We start from the raw sequence: 22990 nt of genomic DNA, 5'->3' as shown, positions 1-22990 counted from the left end.
GATGCTTAGCACTGAAGCATCCTTATTCTTTTTTTAGATGCATTATAATATTTTCACTTTCTAATAAATTACCTATTCTTTCTACTTTAATTATTACTATAAATCCCATTATTTTAAATGTGATGTATAGTACTTTATATGTGACCTACATATTTAGTTTATGAAATACCATTTCAGTTCTGTAATGGTGTAATGGTGTTATCATGCAGTGCTAGCAATTGAAAAGAAAGTAGACAAAGGAGGCCTAGTACAATTCTAGCTACAGCAGATAGGAGTGAAATATAAAGTTAGGAAATGTTAGATTTTTTTCCTCCCATTTTATTTTGTGAAGTTATGTACCGTATATACTCGAATATAAACCGGGATTTTTGGGCCAATTTTTGGACCCAAAAATGGGGGTCCCAGTTTATAGTTGGGTCAATGCCCCCTCCCTTAATTTTTTTTTTTTTAAGGCTGCCGCCAGGCTCTGCCCCTGCCTCCCTCCCTGCCCTATACGGCTGAGCTACAAGAGCAAGAGCGCGATTTGGCGCAGCTGCTCGTTACTGGGGAGCCAGTAAGGATGCATTTCAATACCGAGCAGCAACGCCAAATCGCGCTCCTGCTTGTGTAGTTCAGCGCCAAAGAAACTCACAGCAGCTGGTTAGCAGTAGGGCAGGAATTTGGAAAGTTCGCTCCTGCCCTCTGCACCTCCACCGCGGATCGCTAAGATGAGGTACTGTATAGGGCAGGGAGGGAGGCGGGGGGCAGAGCCTGGGAGGAAGGGAGGGTGCAGAGTCTGACGGGGAAAATAAGGAAAGGTGCTGGGTACAGAGTCTGACGGGAGGGGGGAAGGAAGGAAGGGGGCTGGTGCAACGCCTGACAGGGGAGGGGGAAGGAAAGAAGGGGGCTGGTGCAATGCCTGACAGGGGAGCGAGGGAAGGGTGCTAGGTGAAGAGTCTGACAGGGGAGGGGAGGCTGGAAGTGTGCTGGGTGCAGAGTCTGACGGGGCAGGACACTTGAATATTAAGCCACCCAACTTATATTCGAGTCAACCATTTTTCCTCCTTTTTTGGGGGAAAAGGGGGTCTCGACTTATATTCGGATCGACTTATATTTGAGTATATACAGTATTTAAAGGTTGAGAGTATGTACAGTCAGGACTACTGATTGCTGAGAGGAATATGAATATTTATATACCACAGAAGTTTAATAATTAACTTAAAATCTAGCTGTAGAGTAGTTTCATGATGATTACAAAGTGTTAGCATTTTGTTTTTTTTATTGTGTTTTGATCCATAATTGTTGAATTAAATGAATTTCCCTTTGCTGAAATTTTCCATGTCATTTGGAAATTAATGGTGCTGGTTTTCTGTTTTGTGGTCTATCAATTCACCTTTAGCTCTTCTTGTATATTGTAGCACCTCTCCTTTTGATGCATTTTTGGAGGCTTCTGAAGTGCTAGGCTTTTATATTCCCATTTACATACTAGTAGGTCCTATTGTGACTTATGCAAATAAGAGTTCTTCATTATGCAAGTAAGAGAACTGATTTGGCCACTGTTGGAAACAGGATATTGGGCTAGATGGACCATTGGTCTGATCCCAGTATTGCTGCTATTATGTTCTTATGTTCATTTTCTACCTTTTTAAAGGTATTTTTCATCACAAAGCCTTTTTTGTCACTTATTTTAAATGAAAGCGTAACCAAATAAAGCAGATGGAAGAGGTGAAGATATCAAAGAAAAGCAAAGTTGGCATCCTTCCATTTGTATCTGGATTTGAAGAATTTGCTGAACTTGCAGAATCTATCTTCAGAAATGCTGAGCGCCGAGGGGACCTAGACAAAGCCTATACAAAACTTATTAAAGCAGTTTTTATTAATGGTAAGATTTTGTGCTGATTCCATACTAAATCTAAGGCCACCAGAAAAAGTTATATTGTTTCCCTGATAGATTTATGCAAAACGATAGAATATATATATATATATATATATATATATATATATATATATATATATACAGTATTTCCTTTCTTAGATCTATTCAAGCATCACACCACTATGGCTCTCTGGGAATGTCACGCTAGCTATTTTTCAAAATGATGCAAAGTTTCATGGAAACCATAGTCCCACCTTCCATGATGACCTTACCCAATTGATGTTACCCAATTGAGTGGAAAGAAACTGTTTATAAGTTAATGAATATCAAGTCAAATCTATAGGAACTGTTTGGGAAGATGCATACACAGTATACATGTTTATGCTCAGCATCCATAACATTTTTAAACATACAGTGGTACCTCGGTTTACGAGTGCACCGGTTTGCGAGTGTTTTGCAAGACGAGCAAAACATTCGCAAAATCGGCGCCTCGGAAACCGAGTGTGCCTCGATTTGCGAGCGGCACCCCCCGCAATCCGGCACCATCCCCCCCTCCGCAATCCGGCACCCCCCCACTGCGATTGGGCACCCCCCCGCTGTGATTGGGCACCCCCTGCTGCTTCTTACTGTCATCTGGGCACCGGCACCGGCATGTCCTGTGCGTTGGTGCCGGTGCCCGAAGATCGGCCTCCTCTTCTTGCTGGGCCTTGAGCATCTGCGCATGCTCAAGGCCTGCGAGTTCACGTTCCATCTGAGAGAGAAGAGGAGGCCAGCAAGAATCGCGGGAAGGGGGTGCCGAATCGCCGGGGGGAGGGTGCCGGATCGCAGGGGGAGGGAGGGTGCCGGATCGCAGGGGGGCCTTTGGGGGGAGCAATGCCAGTTCTCGTGGGGGGGATAGATCAGCGCCGCTGGCCTCGGGGGGGTGGGGGGGACGTATCAAAGCGAGTTTCCATTATTTCCTATGGGGAAACTCGCTTTGATAAACGAGCATTTTGGATTACGAGCATGCTCCTGGAACGGATTATGCTCGTAATCCAAGGTACCACTGTAATTCCATTTGTGACAGCACAGACTCGCAGAAGAAAAAAATCAACATAGTTCTCAGATTTCTTGTCTTTATTTAAAAGGTTTCTTTGGTGTTGTAATTCCAATAGTTCCTGAAGACATCCATGTGCTTTTTCTGTTTTACTCTGAGATGTCTATCTGGATGTGGTCATGGATGTAAAAAGTTTGCATCTGAGTGATATGACTGTACATCTTGTGATCTTCCCTAAGTTGGGAAAAATATTAATAGAGGAGTAGCATAGTAAGAGCAACAGAGTTCAAATTGTGTTTTTATTGCTTCCATTCCTTATGACCTGGGGCGACTCACTTTGCCTTGTAATGCCTCGGGTACAAACTTAGATTGTAAGCCCTCTGGTGCAAGAACAGAAACATCCTTAAATTCATTAGAAATCTTAGAATTCCATTGTTAACCATTTAAATTTTCATCTACTTGAAGCACTGTTGGGTGCTTATGAAAATTTTGTTTTGTGATGAAACAAGTGCATTTTCACTGGAGCAGCTACATTTTAGTAGAAGCAATTTTCTTCTTGTGATCTTGGGCATGACACTTAACCCTCCATTATCTCAGGTACAAACCTAGATTATAAGCTCTCTGGTGACATTAAAATACCTAGTTTACCTGAATGTAACATGCCTTGAGCTACTGACGAAAATGCCTCAGCTAAAGCCAAATATTCCTCTCTCCTTTTTTATAAGCATATGTGAGACTTCTTACATTAGCACTGCCTCACTTAAATTTGTCATCTAAATTGGAATTCATAGTATTTGTAGGCGTGACTGAAGCAAAACCTTTTTTCCACAACAAATGAACACCAAGTTGTTATCCATTGTAGGAAAAATTAGCAGGCGTCAAAATAGAACATGCTGATACTGTTGGGCCTTATTGCTTCAATAGTAAATGTACAACATGAAAGAAGCTAAGTGAATTCTATGATCTCAGTGGATTCAGGCAATTCAGTACTTATCAGGATACCATTCAAGTCTCTCAGCAATTCTGTCTTGGTGGTTGATTTAATCAAATCTGATGAGGGCATCTCCTCCTTGATTCTTCAAACTCAAATTTTCCTAACCACAGATGTATCCAAAGAGGGCTCGGAGACTTATGTAGAAGGATTATAGGGTTTTCATTCTGCCCAGGAAAAACTTCATTTAGTAAAGTGTGTAGAGGTAATGATGGTCAGAGATTGGCCAACAAAGCCATCCTAATCCAGTTAGACAATTGGGTAGATATGTTCAACATGAACAATTGGGGGGAACATGATTGCACTTCTATGTGGCGAGACTACTAGAATGTAGAACTGGGCTATCTCAGGTCGAATGATCATATGACGCATAAATATGTCAGGAAAGAAGATACTAAGAGAGGAGTTGAGTCAAAGCTTAAAACCACATAAATGATCCCTGGACATGGGGGTAACAAAGATGATACTCTGCAAGTTGGAGACACCTATAGTGGATCTGTTTGTTGGCTCCTCAGTTTTTTTTTGATGATGAGAATAGACAGCAAACTAGTCCTAGATGCTTCCTCCTGAATTGGGAAGGAAGCTTCCTGTATGTATACCCTCCAATTCCTCTAGTGAGAAAGACTCTTCTAAAATTCAGGAGAGACTTGGAAACTAACACTCAGCTCCTTATTGACCAAGATAAATTTGGGTTCATACTCGTGTGGGAGTTGTCTATCGGAACCAATCCAGTTAGTCTTCTCTAGCCTTTATTAATTAGAATCAGGGAACGCTTTTACTTCCCAATTTCAGGTTCATACTTCATAGCTCTCATGGCTTGGAGACAGAAATAATATTCAGTTCACTGGCCTTTAGGAGAGACTCCAATTAAAGATCTTGTTTTCAGTGGACCAAGTTTGTCTGGTGCGAGGGAAGGAATTAGATTCTTTTAGGTGTTCCGTACAAAAACTACTTGAATACATTCTAATATATTAGAGTCAGGTTTGAAAAACAAGTTAAGAGTTCATTTCAGCTCAGTTGGTTATTTAATTCATTTTGCTTGTATTGATGACTTCCATGAAGCTTTCCACAGCGTCTTGGAACAGCAACATCTCTACTTCTTATTCCTGGGATAAGTAGCATAGCTGTTTTACTCATTGAGATTTGCCAGGCTTGCAACCTGGGTTGGCCACTGTTGGGAGACAGGATACTGGGCTTGATGGACCTTCGGTCTGTCCCAATGTGGCAACTCTTTGTTGAAACATAATTCTAACCTCAGTTTGAACTGCTAGACTCTTGTGAGCTGAAGTACCTCATATTGAAGATTTAGCCACATAGTCAGTGAGCTCCAGGCTTTAGTGCCGATTTTTATGATGTATGTACATATGCATCTTGTTTTATGTATCATTTTACTGAAACAAATTCATTTAGAATGGTTTACAAGCATGAAAAGCAGTAAAAGGGAGAATATAAGAGAAAAAAAGAATAAAGAACTTTTTACATCAATAGATCCAAAGCAATACTACCCTCAACCCTGAGACAATAAATTAAAAAATACCCAAATCACAGCTATCCATTGGAACTTCAATTAATGGTAAAAGAAAAGTTCTTATGAAATATCAAGTAAGGTGATACAATCCATGTATCTAATCTTATCTAGTATTTCTGAGTCACGCTATACGTAAACAGGGTCAAGTTGACTTACAATATAAGAAATTACAGAATGTATATGCTACATTATAGCAGTTTTAGGAGGGCAGAATTATGACTGGAGTAATAGGGAAGAGAGAATGGAGGTTCTATGACTGTATTGTTATAGCACTTGAGTGTGGGATTTAGTGATATTAGGTACTTATATGTATGTTAAGGTGGTGCCTGTGTTCCAATTTAACTAGTAAGTCATCCTTCCAGTATTTCTCCCAAGCCACAGGCCCACAAAGACCACCACACCTTGGGTTGCAGCCTTCTACTTGAAACAAATTAAAGCCCTTAAGAAGCCACCCAAGCTTTTCTTTTTTTTTGATCCCAAGAAACTTGGGTTAGCAAATTGTATGAGGGGCATTCAATTATTTATCTATCTCAGTAGGAAAAAAAGAGTTTTCAAAAATTGTCTTATTTTTCAATATAGTCCCTTGCTAGCTCCATACACTTCATCTACTTTTCCTGCAATGACTTTAACCCCTTTGAAAAGAATTCTTCTGTTTGACCTTCAAACCAGGACGTTGCAGCTTTCTTGACATCTTCATCACTTGAAAACCGCTGTCCACAGAGAGATTTCTTCACAACTTGAAACAAGAAATAATCTGAGGGAGCCAGTAGAGTGGATGGTTCAGCTGCTGAAACCCACATTCTTAGATGGCAGCCTGTGATTGTCGTGATATATGCACTGGCGTATTGGCGTGAAGCAGCAGCACGCCTGCTGTACGTTTTCATCGTCTTTTCTCCTTTATTGATTCCCGCAAAGCAATCATTCTGTTGGCATAAATCTCCCCGGTTATGGTTGTCTTGTGGCATGAACTCCAGAAGCAAAAATCCATCATCCCAGAAGACAGTTGCTATGACTTTGCCTGCAGATTTTTCTGTCAAACTTTTTTGGGGTGAGGGATGATTTATGCTTCCACTGCATTGACTCTATTGTGGACTCAGGATCTCTGTGATAGACCCAAGTCTCATCTCCAGTCACCAAATGATGAAAAAAAAATACACTTGGTCTTCACAGAGCATCTTCAAGTTTTCCCGACAGCACTGGGCTTCTGACATGGCGTTGACATTCTTGGAAGCTATCTTGTACTAACCTTGGACATGCCCAATTTTTCATGAATTATTTTCCAAACTCTATGTGCTGTAATGCCCATTTCTTCAGCTACTCAGGAAACCTTAATTCATCTGTCTTACAAAAATCCTCAACTTTCTTGCATATTTCTGTGGAAATTGCTTCCACAGGCCATCCAGTGTGAGGATGATGAGGCAGATTCATGCATTCATTGAACTCCTTTGGCTTTTTCTCTTTTTTTGTGAGAAATTTTATCACTAAATGGTGCTCTAAATCTAGTAGTTTTTTATTAATTCGCATGAGGACTCTCCTGACATTCTGTCTCTTGGAGTGTTAGACTCGCACTGAGCCTCAATTGTGCATGAGTAACCTTGAGACATGTCTCATCCTCAGATATTCATATATTTGTGTGTTTGTGTATGTATATATCTAATCTAATATATATATAGTTTTCCAAGTTATTCCCATATGAAGGAAAAAAGGCCAGTAGTGACCAAAAATAAGGTTTCCATTTAATTTCCCATTTTTCCTCTTTTGTGTAAAAGACAACCTGTAGTTAGGAATTTATAGTTGTGAGACTATTGATATCCTGCTTGTCTTCAAAAAAAAGTCTAATAAATAACAATGGAATTAATATTCAAAGTGATTTAATGAGCTAGAAAAGGCTTGTTCAGGGCTAACTGTTCATTTTCAGCTATATTTAACTGGTTAGTGCCCCTGAAAATGTCTGGTTAGCACCCAACTCAAAACTGGCTATTGGTGTTTTGGAGATATTCAGCACTTTAATCGGCCAAGGTTACCACATAAAAGTCTGTCCTATCTTTATGCAGTTCACCATAGTCGGTTAAGTGCTAAATATCGAACTTAACTGGCTATGGTTTGCTGGCTCCATAAACCTGGAATTTCAGTGCCAGAGTCCTGACATGGGGCATGGAATTTCTGGGCATTATGTTAGTGATGGTCAGCAAAACTGAGTGCCATTGGACAAATATCAATCCCAGTGTGGCACAATGATTAAAGCTATAGCCACAGCACCTTGAGGTTGTGGATTCAAATCCACACTGCTTCTTGTGACTCGGGGCATGACACTTGGAATCGCCCCAGGTACATTAGGTAGATTGTAAGCCCACTGGGATAGACAGGGAAAATGCTTTGTGTACCTGAATAAATTCATGTAAACTGTTCTGAGCTTCCCTGGGAGAACAGTATAGAAAATTAAATAAATAAATGCTAATGACAGAGAACTGATGTGAAAGCCTGTTTAAGTAGCTTTGCTACCTCTACCAGCACCACAGTCAGCCAGTACCTTTGCTAAGATAAGACCATAAGCATCGCCTTACTGGGGCAGACTGAAAGTCCATCAAGTCCAACATCCTGTTTCCAACAGTGGCCAATCCAGCTCCAAGTACCTAGCAAAATCCCAAGTAAAACAGACTTTACTGCTCATCTAGAAATAAGCAGTGAATTTTCCTAAGTCTGTCTTAATAATGGCTTATGGTCTTTTCACAAGTATGAATTCCTAGCTGCAGGGTTGTCTTTTACACAAAAGGGGAAATATAATGTGACAAAAATTAGATCATTTATTAACATTTATAGAGACTTTGCTAATTGATAGGACCACTCCAAAATTAACCTACATAAGTTGTTGTTGGTTTTTTTTTGTTTTGTTTTTTTTTTTGGGGGGGGGTCTAAGATAAATCTATTTTAATAATGATCTTATAGTGTAATGGACTCGCATTAATGCTGTTCTAATATACCATACTGAAATATTGCAAACAGTTTTCTATATAAAGTAGAAACAAACTTTAATCATTGATAATTCAGCATTTTTCACATTTCTTTTTAAGGGGGGGAACCCTTTAGTGACTATAGGGATAATTTTATAAAGGGTTTTTGTGCTTAAGAGCCTTTCCGGTGAAATAGGTGAGATATTCTAGACGGATGGGTAGTGTCCCTATGGCAACGTGCCATCTGCAGAAGGAATCCACTCCGGATTTTTCCTTTTGCCTCTACTGTACTTCACTGGACTCCTTAGCTCCACTTGCAGTTCTTACCTTCTGCACACCTGCCTGCAGGAGTGTTTGTTCTGCTCTCCACAATTTATTATTTTATTCAGTGTATTTTTTATCCCTTTCTCAGGGTTTCTAGTGCTCAGAGTGTGTATTCAGCTTAGCTTTCTTTGAGAACACACAGACTTCGGTCTGTAGCTGACAGGTCAATCCCAGTGGATATCACCAGCCCATTGTCTGATCCGAAGCATCCTGCAAGCAGAGATAGAGTACACCAACTCCTTTGCCAAAACTGTTAGTCAGCCTGCATAGTTTTCTTTGCGCAGGCTGTTGGGCGCCCTTAGGAGACCAGGCAGGGTGTCGCAGGGTGCTGACTGAGTCTTGTTGCCTCCGCCCATTCCGGTGTGCCTCCGTTGGTCTTGGGGTGGAGATGCAATCAGCTTAGGGTTTGACTGGTAGCCCAAAGATTGGCTTTGCAGAGGCATTCCCAGCATGAGGCAGTGATTCTCTTTTCTGGCTACTATTGAGAGCTGAGGCAGGCTTCAGCACAGATCCACAAACAGGTCACAGTGAGTATAGGCTGTCACAGCCTGTGAGGTAAATCAGGGGAGGTCTGAAAAGTGGGGTTTTCAAGGTTTCTGCATGTCCCTCTGTGTTCCCCCACCTGAAAAATCTGCAATTTTTTTGACTTTGGTAAGTGTAAAAAAAAATTGCAATTTTGGTGCAATTTCTTGATGGTGGCCATCTTGGATTTTTAGCGATCTTTTTTTCTTTAGCTCCCTGCTTTTCCAAAATTAAAATTTTTGCCTCAGAACTTTTTGGGATGGAGTTCTTGGGCTCTCCGCATATGGATTCTTGCCAGAATTGCAGAAATATAGTGCTTTCAGAACATCCTTGTGCTACGTGGTACAGCCAGGAGTGACTTCAGCATCAAGCTTAGCCTCTCCTTTGCTTAAGAAGGTTACTAAACGTTCGGCTAGGCTGGCAGGGCGGCCATTTTTACTTTCGGGGCTTGGCACGACTGCTGATTCTGTACGTCTGGCTGTGGTCCTTCCCCAGCCTAAGAAACACAAAGTTAAGTCATCAAAGGGTGATCCTACGCCCCAGGAGCTGGACACTTTCTCAGAATTTATTAAACATTTGTGGAATGAATTTCAAAACTGGCGTTCTTCCCCTGCATAATTGCAGTCCACCTCTGAAGTGTCTCTCCATGGTGTTGCTCCTTTGAATACGTCCTCAGCTCAACCAGCCGCTCTTCTTGCGCTGCCTGATCCTGATCTAGGGGATCCTGCTAAGGATGACCAGCTTGCTGATCCCTTATTTACAGGCACAGCATTTCCCGGGACAGGAGATCAGGGACTGTGTGTAGGATCTGCAGATCCCTCTGGGGTTTTGGAACCTGGGGATGATCCCACAGTTCTGCATTTTTAAAGTATGCAGCTTTGCCAGATCTTATTTCTGAGTCTTTGCAAGAGTTGAATTTAGTCACTCAGCCGGCTCTGTCCACGTCATTCTCCTGGTTTTTGTGGTATACGCTCACAGTCTGCTACCTTTCCCTGACACCCTGATATGAGCATTCTAGTCTCGGAGCAGTATAACTTGCCAGAAGGAACGCTTAAGATAGTCAGAGCCATATCACACTTGTATCCTCTGGCACAGGAGTGTCAGCAGCTTCTGGGTCAGCCCAGGGTGGATTCTTTGGTTGTGCAGGTGGTGTGGTGTGGTGCTAAAAGATATGTAGGACTGTTGTGTGGATGTAGTCCTCCAGAGACTCTTTGACACAGCTGCTTTGGCGATGTTCTTTGTTGCACGTATCTGTCTCTCTCGACTGCACACTGGAGAGTAAAGCTGTGGAGCCTCCTCAACTTCTTTTGGCTGGGACAGATTATATTGCTGACGCATCGTATGACCTTATGCAAAGGAGTTGGTGTACTCCATCTCTGCTTGCAGGATGCTTTGGATCAGACAATGGGCTGATGATTCCACTTCCAAGACTACTTTGGCTAGACTTCCCTTTAAGGGGCAGTTACTGTTTGGCAAAGGCCTGGATGACCTCATAGATTCTGTGGTGGACCGTTGCCCTGCATGATAGCAGACACAGGACCGCTAGAGGTTCTACTCGCTCTAATTTTTGTGGCTCCTAGTGATCCCGCCTGTATGCGAGTGCCACGTCTCAGAGTTTTTCCCAGGGCTCCAAACAATGGTATGCTGGCTACAGGAAATCCCAGCCTTCCACCTCCCATCTAATCTAAACTTCCATTTGTGAGTCGCACAAACCTATACAAGCTCAAGGTGACAGATCAAAGAGGAAGGGGAAATTAGAGGGGGGAGGGACATGGAGAAGTAATGGGAGGGGCCTAGAAGTAGGGGGTGCAATACAGAACCTGAAACAGTTAAATGTCAAAGAGGTGGGTCTTTAGGTTTTTCCTGAATGCGGTGTAGTTTGTCTCTTTCCTGATTGCTTCTGGGAGGTCATTCCAGGTTTTTATACCCAGATAAGTTAGCATAGAATGGAAAATTCGCTTGTAGTGGAAGTATTTTGTGGATGACAGGTTTAGTTGAATTCTGTTAAGGATTCTTCTTGATGTCGACCAAACAGTAGAGAATAGTTGGATGAGAGGGACTGCTGAGTTTCTGTACAGAATCTGGTGTAGGATACATGAAGTTTTGAAAGTTATTCGGGATGATATCGGGAGCAGTGTAATTGCCTGATGAAGGTTGTGATTGAGTCATATTTCTTTAATTTGTAGATTAGTCTAACGGCTGTGTTCTGGATGAGCTGCAATTTGTGGATAAGAGTGGTGTTGATGCCAAGGTAGGCGGAGTTGCAATAGTCCAGTTGAGGTAAGACCATCATCTCAATGATCAGAGCAAAGTGATGTGGGTAGAAGTATGGTCTTGTGAGACGTAGTTGACGCATAGTGTAGATGGTCTTTTTTCGAAGGTTAGAGATTTGTGGTTCCATTGTGAGAGTGTCATCTAAGATGCAGCTGAGTACCTTGGTGGATTTTTTCCATTATGAGAGTGATGCCTGATGAAAGAATGAGGTTAGATATGAGATTTGTTGTGCGGTGTGGAAACCAATGGCTTTGGCTTTGGTCTTGGTGGCGTTCAGTGTTTGGATTTTATCTATATTGTTTGAGATTTTTTTCAGCAATGTTAGGATGGTTATTGGTTTTGGGGATGAGGATGTCATCGGCATAGGATAGTACAGTTTTGTCTTCCATTTTGATATGTCCCAGTGAGCTCATGAATAAATTGAATAGGATTGGGGATAATGGGGAGTCTTGTGGGATGCCACAGAATGCCTTTCAAGGGTTAGAGTATGCTTCTTGCTTTTTGACTGTGTATTCGCGATTTTGTAGGAAGTCGGCGAACCATTTCAGTACAGTCTCTGTTATTCCAATTTCCGAGAGTTTGGCTAGGAGTAGTTGGTGGTCCACTGAGTCGAAGGCTGCGGAGATATCAACCTGAGCTTAGCAACTGCTTGATTTTAGTGATTAGAGTGATGATGAGGAGCTTGGTGCTGTGCTTTTTTTGGAAGCCGAATTGGGATATGTGAAGGCAGGAGTGTTGTTCTATGTATGAGACAAGCTGCTTACTGACATGGGACTCAAGGATTTTAGTATGGATCAGAATGCCAGCAATCGGTCTGTAGTTAGATGCTATGGAGAGGTCTGCTTGTGCTGTTTTTGGTATAGGGGTTAAGGCTATTTTACCCATTTCTTTGGGTAGGTGCCCTTGGTTCAGGGAACTATTTAGCAGGTTGGTGAGCCAGTTAATGATATGATGCGGAGTTGCTGAAAGAAGGTATGGAGGACAGTTGTGTAGGGGGTTGCTTCGTAAGGCTAGTTTTGATATTAGTTTATTGGTATCGGGAATGGTAAGGCTAGTGAATGAAGTCCAGATTTGGTCTGCTTTTATGGGTTCAGTGTATTCTGTAGAGCTGTGCTGGGAAGTGTGTGGCTGTCTACTTCCGATAAAAAAAAAAAAAGAAACTTCCGATTGGACCAATTTGACTTTGTTGAGGAAGAAATCTGCCAAAAAGACACAATGTCGCCAGGTCGAAAGATGCTCCTCTACAGATAGGGAGCAAGCTCTCAGCATTTCTTCCCGCCTGGATGTGCGTTTCATCTGACTAGTTTGTCTTGAACATTATTCGGTCAGGATACAAACTGAAATTTGCTCAATCTCTGGCGGATTGGTTTTTGGACTCTCCAACAGGTCACCCAGACAAAGTGCTCAAGGTTCAAGCCACTGTTCAGCGCTTGCCGGATATTCAAGCTATAGAGCCAGTGCCGCCCAAACACTTGGGCTCAGGCAGATACTCTATGTACTTCATCATGCCAAAGAAAGGCTCTGAAGATTGGAGGCCTATTCTGGATCTTCAACATGTGAATGTGGCTCTCAAGGTTCCATGCTTTCGCATGGAGACCATGCGCTTGGTCATTGAAATAGTGGCTCTGGGAGAGTTTCTTGCCTCTCTTGATCTCACGGAGGCGTACTAGCACATTCATATTTTTCCAGCCCACTGCACATTTTTGCAGTTTCATGATCTGGAACAACATTACCAATTCTCAGTTCTGCCTTTTGGGCTGGCGACTGCTCCACAGACCTTCACCAAGGTGATGGTAGTTGTGGTAGCTGTCTCCAAATTCACCCTTATTTAGATGACTAGCTGATCAGAACTCCCTCATTGTCTGAGGGACGGTGCACAGTGGAGCAGGTGGTCCAGGTGCTGAAGGATTGTGAACTACAGAAAGAGTAATCTGATGCCCACACAGTCGCTGGACTATCTGGGAGTCCTCTTTGACATGGCTGTGAGCCATATCTATCTACTAGAAGCCCTTAGGCAGAAACTGTGTGCCCAGATTTCTTCCCTTCTGGAGCAGCAGGCTCCTTCAGCATGGGAGTATCTTCAGGTCCTGGAGTCCATGGTTGCCATGTTGGATATGATTTCTTGGGTGAGGGTGCACATGCATCCTCTTCAGCATGTATTGCTCTCACACTGGGCTCCACACAGGAATGCCTTACAGGATTGTCTTCCTTGGACTCTGGAAGATCGGCCAGCATAGACTGTTGGCTTCCCCTATAGTCGCTCTGCAGGGGCATACCGTTATAAATTGCCTCCCGGATTGTGGTGACGACAGATGCCAACCTTCGGGGCTGGGGAGCCCACTGCAATCATTGTCTTGTTCAGGGGTTTTGGACTCCCTCTCAGAGGAAATGGTCCATCAATTGGATGGAGCTCAAAGCCATTCGGCTGGTTCTGGTGTGCTTGCAGAAGATTCTGGAGGGCCAAGCAGTCAGGGTCTTCTCTGACAATGCGAAGGAAGTAGTCTAGGTCAGTCACCAGGGAGGAACCCCAAGAACACCCCTCTGGCTCAGGAAGCCTGCCTTCTTTTTCTTTGGGTGGAATGTCGCCTCCAAGCACTATCGGCAGCATGTGTGGCGGGAGTCGATAATGTTCAAGCAGAATTCCTTAGCAGACAGACTCTAGATCTGGGCAAGTGGACCCTGTCTGCAGCGGTGTTCTGAGCCATTATGCAGCGCTGGGGTTGGCCCCCACTTTGACCTCCAGGCCACGGCAAGAAATAAGAAAGCATATCACTTCTTCAGTTGAAGATCTGAGCCCAGGAATGAGGGGCACGACACACTAGTGCAGACATGGCCTCAGGAGATTCTCCTGTATATCTTCCTCCTTGGCCAATGATAGGCTGGATCATTCAGCGAATCGTGGTCCATCAGGGCTCCAGATTGGCCTCGCAGAACGTGGTCGCAGCCTTCATCTGAGCACCCATCCAGACCTGCTTACACAGGGTCCAGTCTGCTTGGAGGACACAGGTTGCTTTGCTCTTATGGTCTGGCTCTTAAGTGCGCAACCTTAGAACATAAAGGCTATTCGGCTGTGGTTATTGATATTCTTCTCAAATCTAAGAAATCATCCACAGTTTCTGCTTACACTAAGGCATGGAAGGCCTTTCAACATTGGTGCACTCAGGACCAGATGGACCCTTATTCAGCACCGACCTCTGTGATTCTGGCCTTTTTTTCAGACTGGTCTGGAAAAGGGCCTCACTGTGGCATCTCTTTGGGTTCAGGTAGCCAGGCTTTCTTGTTTTAGATCCTGGGATCGTTGGTCCTCATTGAAGTCTCATTCTGATGTTGCTAGATTTCTGAAGGGGGCTCTTCATGTTAGAACGCTGGTTAAGAAACCGTTCCCTTCCTGGGACCTTAACCTGATGCTGTCTAGCCTTACCAAGGCTCCCTTTGAGCCCCTTAAAGATGCTTCCCTCTTAGGCTTGACGCTCAAAACCATTTTTCTAGTTGCCTTTACTTCAGCGTGACGTGTGTCAGAACTCCAGTCTCATTTTTGTAGAGAACCATTCCTCCGTATCTTGGAGATTGGGGTTTCCCTATGGATGTTTCCTTCCTTCTTGCCGAAGGGGGTTTCAGCTTTACATATTAATCAGGAAGTGTTTGCTTACCTTTCAGCCTACTGGTTCCAGGACACAGGATCGCCTATTGAAGAAACTGCATTTGTGTAGAGTGATTCTGCATTTTCTGGAGGTCACTAATGAGTTTTGACTCTCTGACCATCTATTTGTGCTGACTCATTCGGTTAAGCTGGGTGCTCCCGCTTCCAAGGCCATGATTTCCAGATCGATCCATAGGGTCATTTCATCAGCCTATATTCTTTCAGGGAAATAGTCTCCTGTTCCCGTTTAGGCGCATTCTACCAGGAGTGTGGCTTCTTTGTGGGCCTAAGCTAGATCTGTCTCTCCTGAGATTTGCATTGCGGCAATGTGGTTCACACGTTTGCCAAGTTTTACAGAATGGATGTTGTGGCAAGACAGGACTCTGCCTTTGGTCAAAGGGCTGGCGCAGCAAGCCCACCCTAGCTTTTTGGGGACTGCTTCTGAATGTCCCATCTGTCTAGAATGTCTCACCTATTGCACTGGAAAAAAGAAATTATGTACTTAACCTGGTAAGTTCTTTTCCAGTAGACAGATGAGACATTATAGACTCTCGCCCTGTCCTTCGTGCACCTGCGTACTGTTTCAGTCTGTTTATGCTTATCCAAGCTGATTCTTGGATGCCTGTCAGCCCTTGGCAGTTGGGAAGAATACTGTATATATGTTTCCGTTTTTTTGCGGGAGTAGTTTCTGAGCTCCTTTGAAGCCTTTGTTGGTGGTTAACATGACTGATTTCACTTCTTGGGTAGAACAGTTGTTTCTGAGCCTGTTTGCTCAAGGTGCCTCTACTTCATGTTTTTTTGGTGGCTCTCAGTGCTTGGGTACTAACTGCAGGTGGAGCTAAGGAGTCCATTGAAGTACAACAGAAGTAAAAGGAAAAATCTGGAGTGGACGCGACTTTGGGGACACTACTTATTTGTCTAGAATGTCTCGCCTATTTGCTGGAAAAGAGCTTGCCAGGGTAAGTACATAATCTCTTTTTTTTAATGTGCCTGAGGTATACTAATTAGTTGTTTCATAAGTATTATGCTGACATTGTATTATAGCTCTCTCCTTTGAATTTCAGTGCTGTTATATTTTTCTGAAACTATTTCATGGTAGTCCTATTATTAAGTTTCAATTTGCTGATTTACCTTACAGATGTGGCAGCAGTGGTTTATGAAAATACCGTTTGGAAGGCTCTTATTTACTGTTCATGTGGGTGTTTATCAAGTTGAGAAGCAAGAAAAGCTATTGGTTTCTTGGTTTAATGTATGGTTTCCTATTTTTGTTTTAGTGGAAAAAGTAGCAAGTGAAAGTCAGAAGACACCAAGGGATGTAGTGATGATGGAGAACTTCCATCATATTTTTGCTACTCTTTCTCGCTTAAAAATATCCTGTCTTGAAAATGAGAAAAGGGATGCTAAGCAGAAGTATGGTGATCACCTACAGTCTTATGTGATCAACTCACTGGGGCAGCCACTCGAGAAATTGAACGTAAGCATGTGCAGAACTTCTTGTCTGTAGTGCTTAACTTCATGAAATGTTTCCTCTCCCTGGACTTCATGCTGATGTATTGTGATCTTTGCGAATCTTAAAGATATTTTTTTGTTGTGTGCAATACTTGGAATTTTGTATCTTCTCACTTCTCTATTTCTTATCTTTTATTTTTATTCCAAGAGAAAATCACTTTTGCTAAGGTAAAACCCCCCAAAACAAAACCCTACAGCATTGACAGTTTCCTTCTATGCTTAGCTATGTAATGTGGCTGTCAAAAGAGAATAGAAACACCACACATTAATACAATGGTTGCATACCAGATCTGTGGCAGCTTCATCCAATTAGGTCATTTGTATACTTACTGTGCTTATTCACCTTAGTTATGGTGATTAATATGCTTTCTTAGCTCATGGTCAACATGTAATTGAATTAAACTCTGGAATTTGTTGCCAGAGAATGTGGTGAAATCAGTTAGCTTAGTGGGATTTAATAAAGGTTTGGATAAATTCCTAAAAGGGAAGTCCATAGGTCATTATTGAGATGGCTTGGGGAAATCCACTGCTTATTCTTAGGATAAGCAGCATAAAATCTTTTTTGTTACTTGGGATCTAGCTAGGTACTTGGTACCTGGGTTGGCTATTGTTGGAAACAGGATACTGGGCTTGATGGACCTTCGGTCTGTCCCAGTATGGCAATTCTTATGTTCTATACAAAAACTTGAAGCAATGTCCACTATATAGACTTTAATGATAATTTACCAAACACACATCCCACAAATAATATGAATATACTATTACAATTTTCACCTCTACAGACACCACCCATTTACAAAAACACTAGTCTTATAGCCCGTTACATTAACGGGTGCTAGAATATATGTGTGTGAGTGTGTGGTTTTATTTCTTTTTCTCTCTCCTTAGCCGCTTTCTTTATTTCTGTCTTTCTTTTTTTTCCTTGCCTGTCCACCACCACCCTTTCTATCTTCTTTTTGCATCCCCTGTGTCCTCCACCACCCCATCACTGCTCACCTTATCCAGCAGCAGGCCTTTAATTGATCTTTTTATTTCATTCTTGTCTCTGTTTCCGGGTTCAACTCTTAGTTTCCATTCTTTCTTCTCCTCCCACGCTTTCTGCGATTACATTCTTTTCTCCTTCTAAAAATGCATTTCCTGTTGCCTGTCTCCATTCTTTTAATATTCATAACAGACCGTCTTCCTTCCACTATCCTATTCAATTTTTCCCCCTCCTTCTAGTTTTTCCATTGCTGTCTCTTAGTTCCATTTCTGCCTTTTCCTTCAGCCTCACCATCTAATTTCTCATCCCTTCCTCATTTCTCCTTATCTGACCCTTTATCCTGGTCTTTCCTTTCCCCTACTTCATTGCTTTTTCCTTTTTTTCCATCTTATTCCTCTCCCCCTTTCCTTACCTCATCACCCAAGCCAATTCTCTTCCTCCCTTCTCGGCCTAGACCTGGGGCTGGTCGTTAGCATGAGCGGACACTGCGGGAGCCCTTCTCGAGGGGGTGGGACAGGCTGGTGAGGAGCTCCCTGGTACCAGCGCCACTCTCCCTCCAGCTCCATAGCTCGGCAGTGGGGCGGAAAGCGGGCGCAAGGGGATCAGGGCCATGCTGCCTTGGGACAGCCCCACCCTCTCCCTCCTCCCCTCGCGAGCTTGTGGAGGCAATCGGCGGCTGTGGAGCTGCTGCAGGCCAGAGGTTTGTGTTTGTGTCGCGGTGGGAGGGTGGGCAGCAAGGATCGGACGCACACCACCACGCGCACAGGGCTCTCCTCGACCCGTGGCTTCGGTGCCATCGACGGAGGGAAAGAGGCGCTGTGGAGGTGATCGGCGGCTGGCTGCGGTCCCGGCTTGTGGATTCGATCATGGTGACCGGGCCCTTTGAAAGCAGTGCTAGGTGGAGAGCAGGGAGGCTGTTGTGAGGTAATAAGCATGCATGCGCACTCGTGCCGCCACACCCCGACAGAAAAGGGATCAGGGAACACGTGGCGCAAGTGCGTATGCGCGCTTATCATTTTATTATTTAAGATGATGGCAGCATAAACTCAGTGAATAAGATTTAAAAAGTCCTTAATCAATATCAGTGTCCAAAGATAGAACTTGCATTTTCTTCTGAAGCAAGTTAGTTATTAAATCCCCCCTTGCCAATTCTTAAGTTCTGTAAGCTGCTAAGGAAACATCCTATCAAAGGCAGTTCCAATTAATGTTTTTACCTTAAAAAAAAATATCCTGAATTTAAGCAAGGATGACTTATGTGATGAGGATCATAAGTTGAGAACCATGCAAGTTAGGATGGTAATTAGAAAACTATATTGTTGTCACTCTCAGCATATGTAAATGTTTGTTAGGGGGCTCATAATCAAAACTTAAACACATCTAAAAACCCGCCCAAGTTGGCAGTAGGTTGTCCAAGTGCTGATAATCGAAACGGCTTTTTGGATGTATCCAGGGACTTTTAGGCCTCTGAATCCTGCTGTGCGCCTAGAGCTGAAAAGGGCGTTTCTGAAGGAGTGGTTAGGGGGGATGTGGGCCGACCTAGACTTAGTCGTCCTGCAGTGATAATTGAATGACAAGATTTCCTAGGTGAAACATACGTTGTGAGTTAGATGATGTAAAAGCAGGTAAAAGTGCCAAAAAGGTATCCAAAGTGGCCATATAACCACTGCAGGGACAAAGTAAAAAAAACCCACACACTCCCCCCGTGTTCACTGGCCCCATTGCACCCCTTCCCCAAAGTTCAGAATAAAAATGTACATACCTGCCTCCAGAACATCAGCACCTGCAGGAAAGCCTAGTAGAGCTGTACAGAGGTGGCTTAACTAGTCTGGGGGTGAGCTACTGAGCCATAGAGTAGAATCCCATCCCATGAGCCCACCAAAACCCTACCGTACTGCCATATAGGTGCCACCTGCAGCCATAAGGGCTATTGGAGTTGTAGATAGGTGATTATAGTGGGTTTTGGGAGGCTCACCATGACCTATAAGGGAGTTCTGATGAGATGTTTATCTGGCACCCTTTTTGTGAAGTTCACAGCAGTGCTCTATACGGTGCCCTTCTGCTCTGTTGCCATGTCTGAGTAGCCAGTCCCATTACAATGCTGGCTCATCCCACATCCAAAAGGTTTTGTTCTGGGCATTTGGAACTTGGATGAATTTTTGGTTGAGAATGTGGTATAAAGATAGATGTAGTTAGCGGTCTGGACAATCAAACGCCTGGACGTACAGAGACAATTTTCAAAAGAAAAAAATATTTTAGATGTACATTTTGAGAATGGACATTTTCTCACTGCCAACTTTGGGCGACTAGCACCCTATGTCCAAATCGGACTTCGACGTAATTTTACCGGCATAGATTCAGTTTTTCTCTGTTCTCTATTTGTTGCTACTGTTTTTCCCATAGGTATAATCTGTGTGGGACAGACCATGTTTGGCACTTAGAACATATGGTAGCTATTACTTTCAGTGGCATGTGGGCTTTCTGTGGTTACAAACAACAGAATGCCCAAGGTATTCACAGAAGTAATAGTGGTCCAAAAACAAAAGACAGTTTTTGTCTTTCTGTGGCTAGCCATATAGTTACAGCTATGCATGTCATATTTGAAACCTAAAACATATGTAGTGCTACAGGTTAATGGGTCTTTCTCTGTGTTTGCTTTATCTTCTTGTAGCATTTCTTTGAAGGTGTTGAAATTCGTGTGGCACAGGGAATTAGAGAAGATGAAGTAAGCTATCAACTAGCCTTTAACAAGCAAGAACTGCGTAAAGTTATTAAGGAGTATCCTGGAAAGGAAGTAAAGAAGGGGCTGGATAATCTCTATAAAAAGGTTGATAAGCATCTATGTGAAGAAGAAAACCTACTTCAGGTGAGATGTTTATTTAAAATTGCTATCATATGCTGAATGGATGAGTGAACATGTGAGAAAATAGTGTGATTGCAGCATAAATGAGTTGTTACTTGTGTTATTAATCTGTATTAGCCTGGAAATGTAGACATAACAGTAAATAAGGACCATAAGGTCAACTTAGGGCCGGATTCTCAAAACTCGCCAGTAAAATCCAGTGAGTCGATGTAGTGACTATAGTGGGAGCGATTTGATTTTTCTGGGCGATTCTCAGAATAATAGCATGCAAATTATATGCACGTTATTTGTGCGGAGAATCACCAGTAAAGGGGGGGGGGGAGGAACTGTACCTGGCACTTAGTTGAAAGAGTAATCGCTAGGTCTCCTGTCAAGGCTGCTTTCCTTGCCCCAATCAACTGAGCCGCAGGTTTCCCTAAGTCCTGCCAGCTCAGCTGATTGACCGGCAGGGAAAGCAGCAGAGGGAAGTGTTCCCCCCTCCCGTTGACATCCCCCTCATCTGCCACTGTCCAGCCCCTTCCGCACCCTGTACAAGATTGGCAGGATGGATGCCTACTCTCTCCAGCCACTGGGGTCTCCTGCCCCCTATTCCTTTAAATTGAAGGATGGCAGGAGGGATGCCTACTTCCTCAGGCTGGCAGGCCCACCTTCTCAAAATGGTGGTCCTTCCCCTTGCATTCTGGGATGCACCAGGGAGGGGCCTAAGGCTTTGATTGGCCCAGGCACCTAAGGCCCCTGGACCAATCAGAGCCTTAGGCCCCTCCCCAGATGCACTGGAAAGTGACCTAAGGCCCTGATTGGCCAGGGGCCTAAGGTTCCTCCTTCATCATTGTATATGGTTACTTTTCCATCAAACTGCTGCTAGGTTGGAATGGGAATCGGTTGATCAAATCTCTTCATTCTCCATAATTCTTTTAGAATTGTGATCCCAGTGCTTTTCTGACACCACAGTATGTAGTGTTTGTTCACAAAGAAAGCAATGGATAATATGGGCCACTTATTTTATCTTTTCCATATAGTAATTTTTTCCCATCAGAACTTTGCAGCCAGCTATGAGCAACCTTTTCCATTTCACCCTTCAGAACTACATATGCCTGTTTTGTTAGGGTTTATTTTTGTGCTTGCTGTATACTTTGGAGGAAAGGTGGGAAGGGGGAAATATGATAAGAGACGTTTAAATATCTAAGTGGCATAAATGCACAAGAAACGAGTCTCATTTGAATGGAAGCTCCGGAAAGAGAGGACATAGGATAAAATTAAGAGATGATAGGCTCAGGAGTAATCTAAAATACTTTTTTTTACTGAAAGGGTGGTACTCATATATGTGTGGAATAGTCTCTTAGTAGAGATGGTGGAGACAGACTATGTCTGAGTTCAAGAAATCATTGGACAGGCACATGGGATCTCTTAGGGACAATAGGAGATAGTGGATGCTGTGGATGGGCAGACTGAATGGGCCATTTGGTCTTTATCTGCCATCATGTTTCTGTTTCATCTGTAATATAAATCAAGTGTTCTGGGCTGCAACTATCATTCTCTCATCCTTAGATTTTAATCCACCTATTCTTAACCATTCATCTGTCTGGTTTTGATTAACATGTGGTTTGTATGTAGAGATGTGTAAGAGTAGTGCCTCAGCAACTCACTGGAACTTGAAGTTAAAATGAAAATTTGATTTAGGATTAGTTATAGGTGAATCTTAATTTTGACATTGCTTAGTGAACAACACTCATATTTTAGATGCTTTCATTGCAGGTGGTGTGGCATTCCATGCAAGATGAGTTTATTCGGCAGTACAAGCACTTTGAAGGGTTGATTGCCCGCTGCTATCCTGGATCTGGGGTCACAATGGAATTTACCATTCAAGACATTTTAGAATATTTTTCTAGCATTGCACAGTCTCACTAATCGTCTAGAAAAGCTGCCAGTACTCACCAAATTAAGAAACTCTTTAAATACTAACACTTTTAAAAAATGACTAAGGAGGCAATCATGCACAAAAGGAATGCATATATTTGCATTTAATGATTGAAATGCTGTGTACTGTATCATGCTATCTTTGTGAGCGGATTTTACTTATGATAATGTATAGCTAGTTGACCGGGTGAATACAAAAGTCACACAATGAGAGCTTTTTTTTGTTCTGCCAAATTTACATATATATTTATGGATTGCTGCCACACATTTGTATAGTAGCAGCCCAATCGCCTCTACTATGAACTAAAAGTTATTGCACTACAAAGATTATGATCTATTCAGCAAAGATGTATTACTTCTGTGTATTATTTTAAGCATTAATGTCATAACTATGTTACACTAATCAGTGCTATATTTTTGAAAATGATAGCTTGCAAGTCATTTTGCGTGTCTGATTTATTTTTTATTTGAAAATGTGTATATTCTTGTGTTGTTTCTGTATTGCACTGTGGTATATGTACAGATGTGGACTTATCTGTTGTAAAAGTACTGAAAATGATAAATATGATTGTGTTTTAAAATGCGTTTGAAGACAGAGGTT

At 42.8% G+C, this 22990-nt stretch overlaps 1 protein-coding gene across 9 annotated transcripts in view; it reads left to right on the top strand.

The window, feature by feature from the left end:
- The window catches only part of EXOC1 (exocyst complex component 1), a 119851-nt gene extending 96861 nt beyond the window's left edge, over positions 1 to 22990 (top strand). For all 9 annotated transcript variants that reach the window (XM_033944889.1, XM_033944880.1, XM_033944869.1 and 6 more), the window contains 4 exons: positions 1678 to 1861; positions 16396 to 16595; positions 20281 to 20475; positions 22228 to 22990. In XM_033944889.1, coding sequence (XP_033800780.1) covers positions 1678 to 1861; positions 16396 to 16595; positions 20281 to 20475; positions 22228 to 22380 — 732 coding nt within the window. In that variant the 3' untranslated portion in view covers positions 22381 to 22990. The remainder of the gene's footprint in view (positions 1 to 1677; positions 1862 to 16395; positions 16596 to 20280; positions 20476 to 22227) is intronic.

This window comes from Geotrypetes seraphini, chromosome 1, assembly GCF_902459505.1.
Source record: "Geotrypetes seraphini chromosome 1, aGeoSer1.1, whole genome shotgun sequence".
NCBI classification, from domain to species: domain Eukaryota; kingdom Metazoa; phylum Chordata; class Amphibia; order Gymnophiona; family Dermophiidae; genus Geotrypetes; species Geotrypetes seraphini.
Note: the sequence above shows the minus strand (reverse complement) of the source record. Positions and strands in the feature narration are given on the sequence as shown.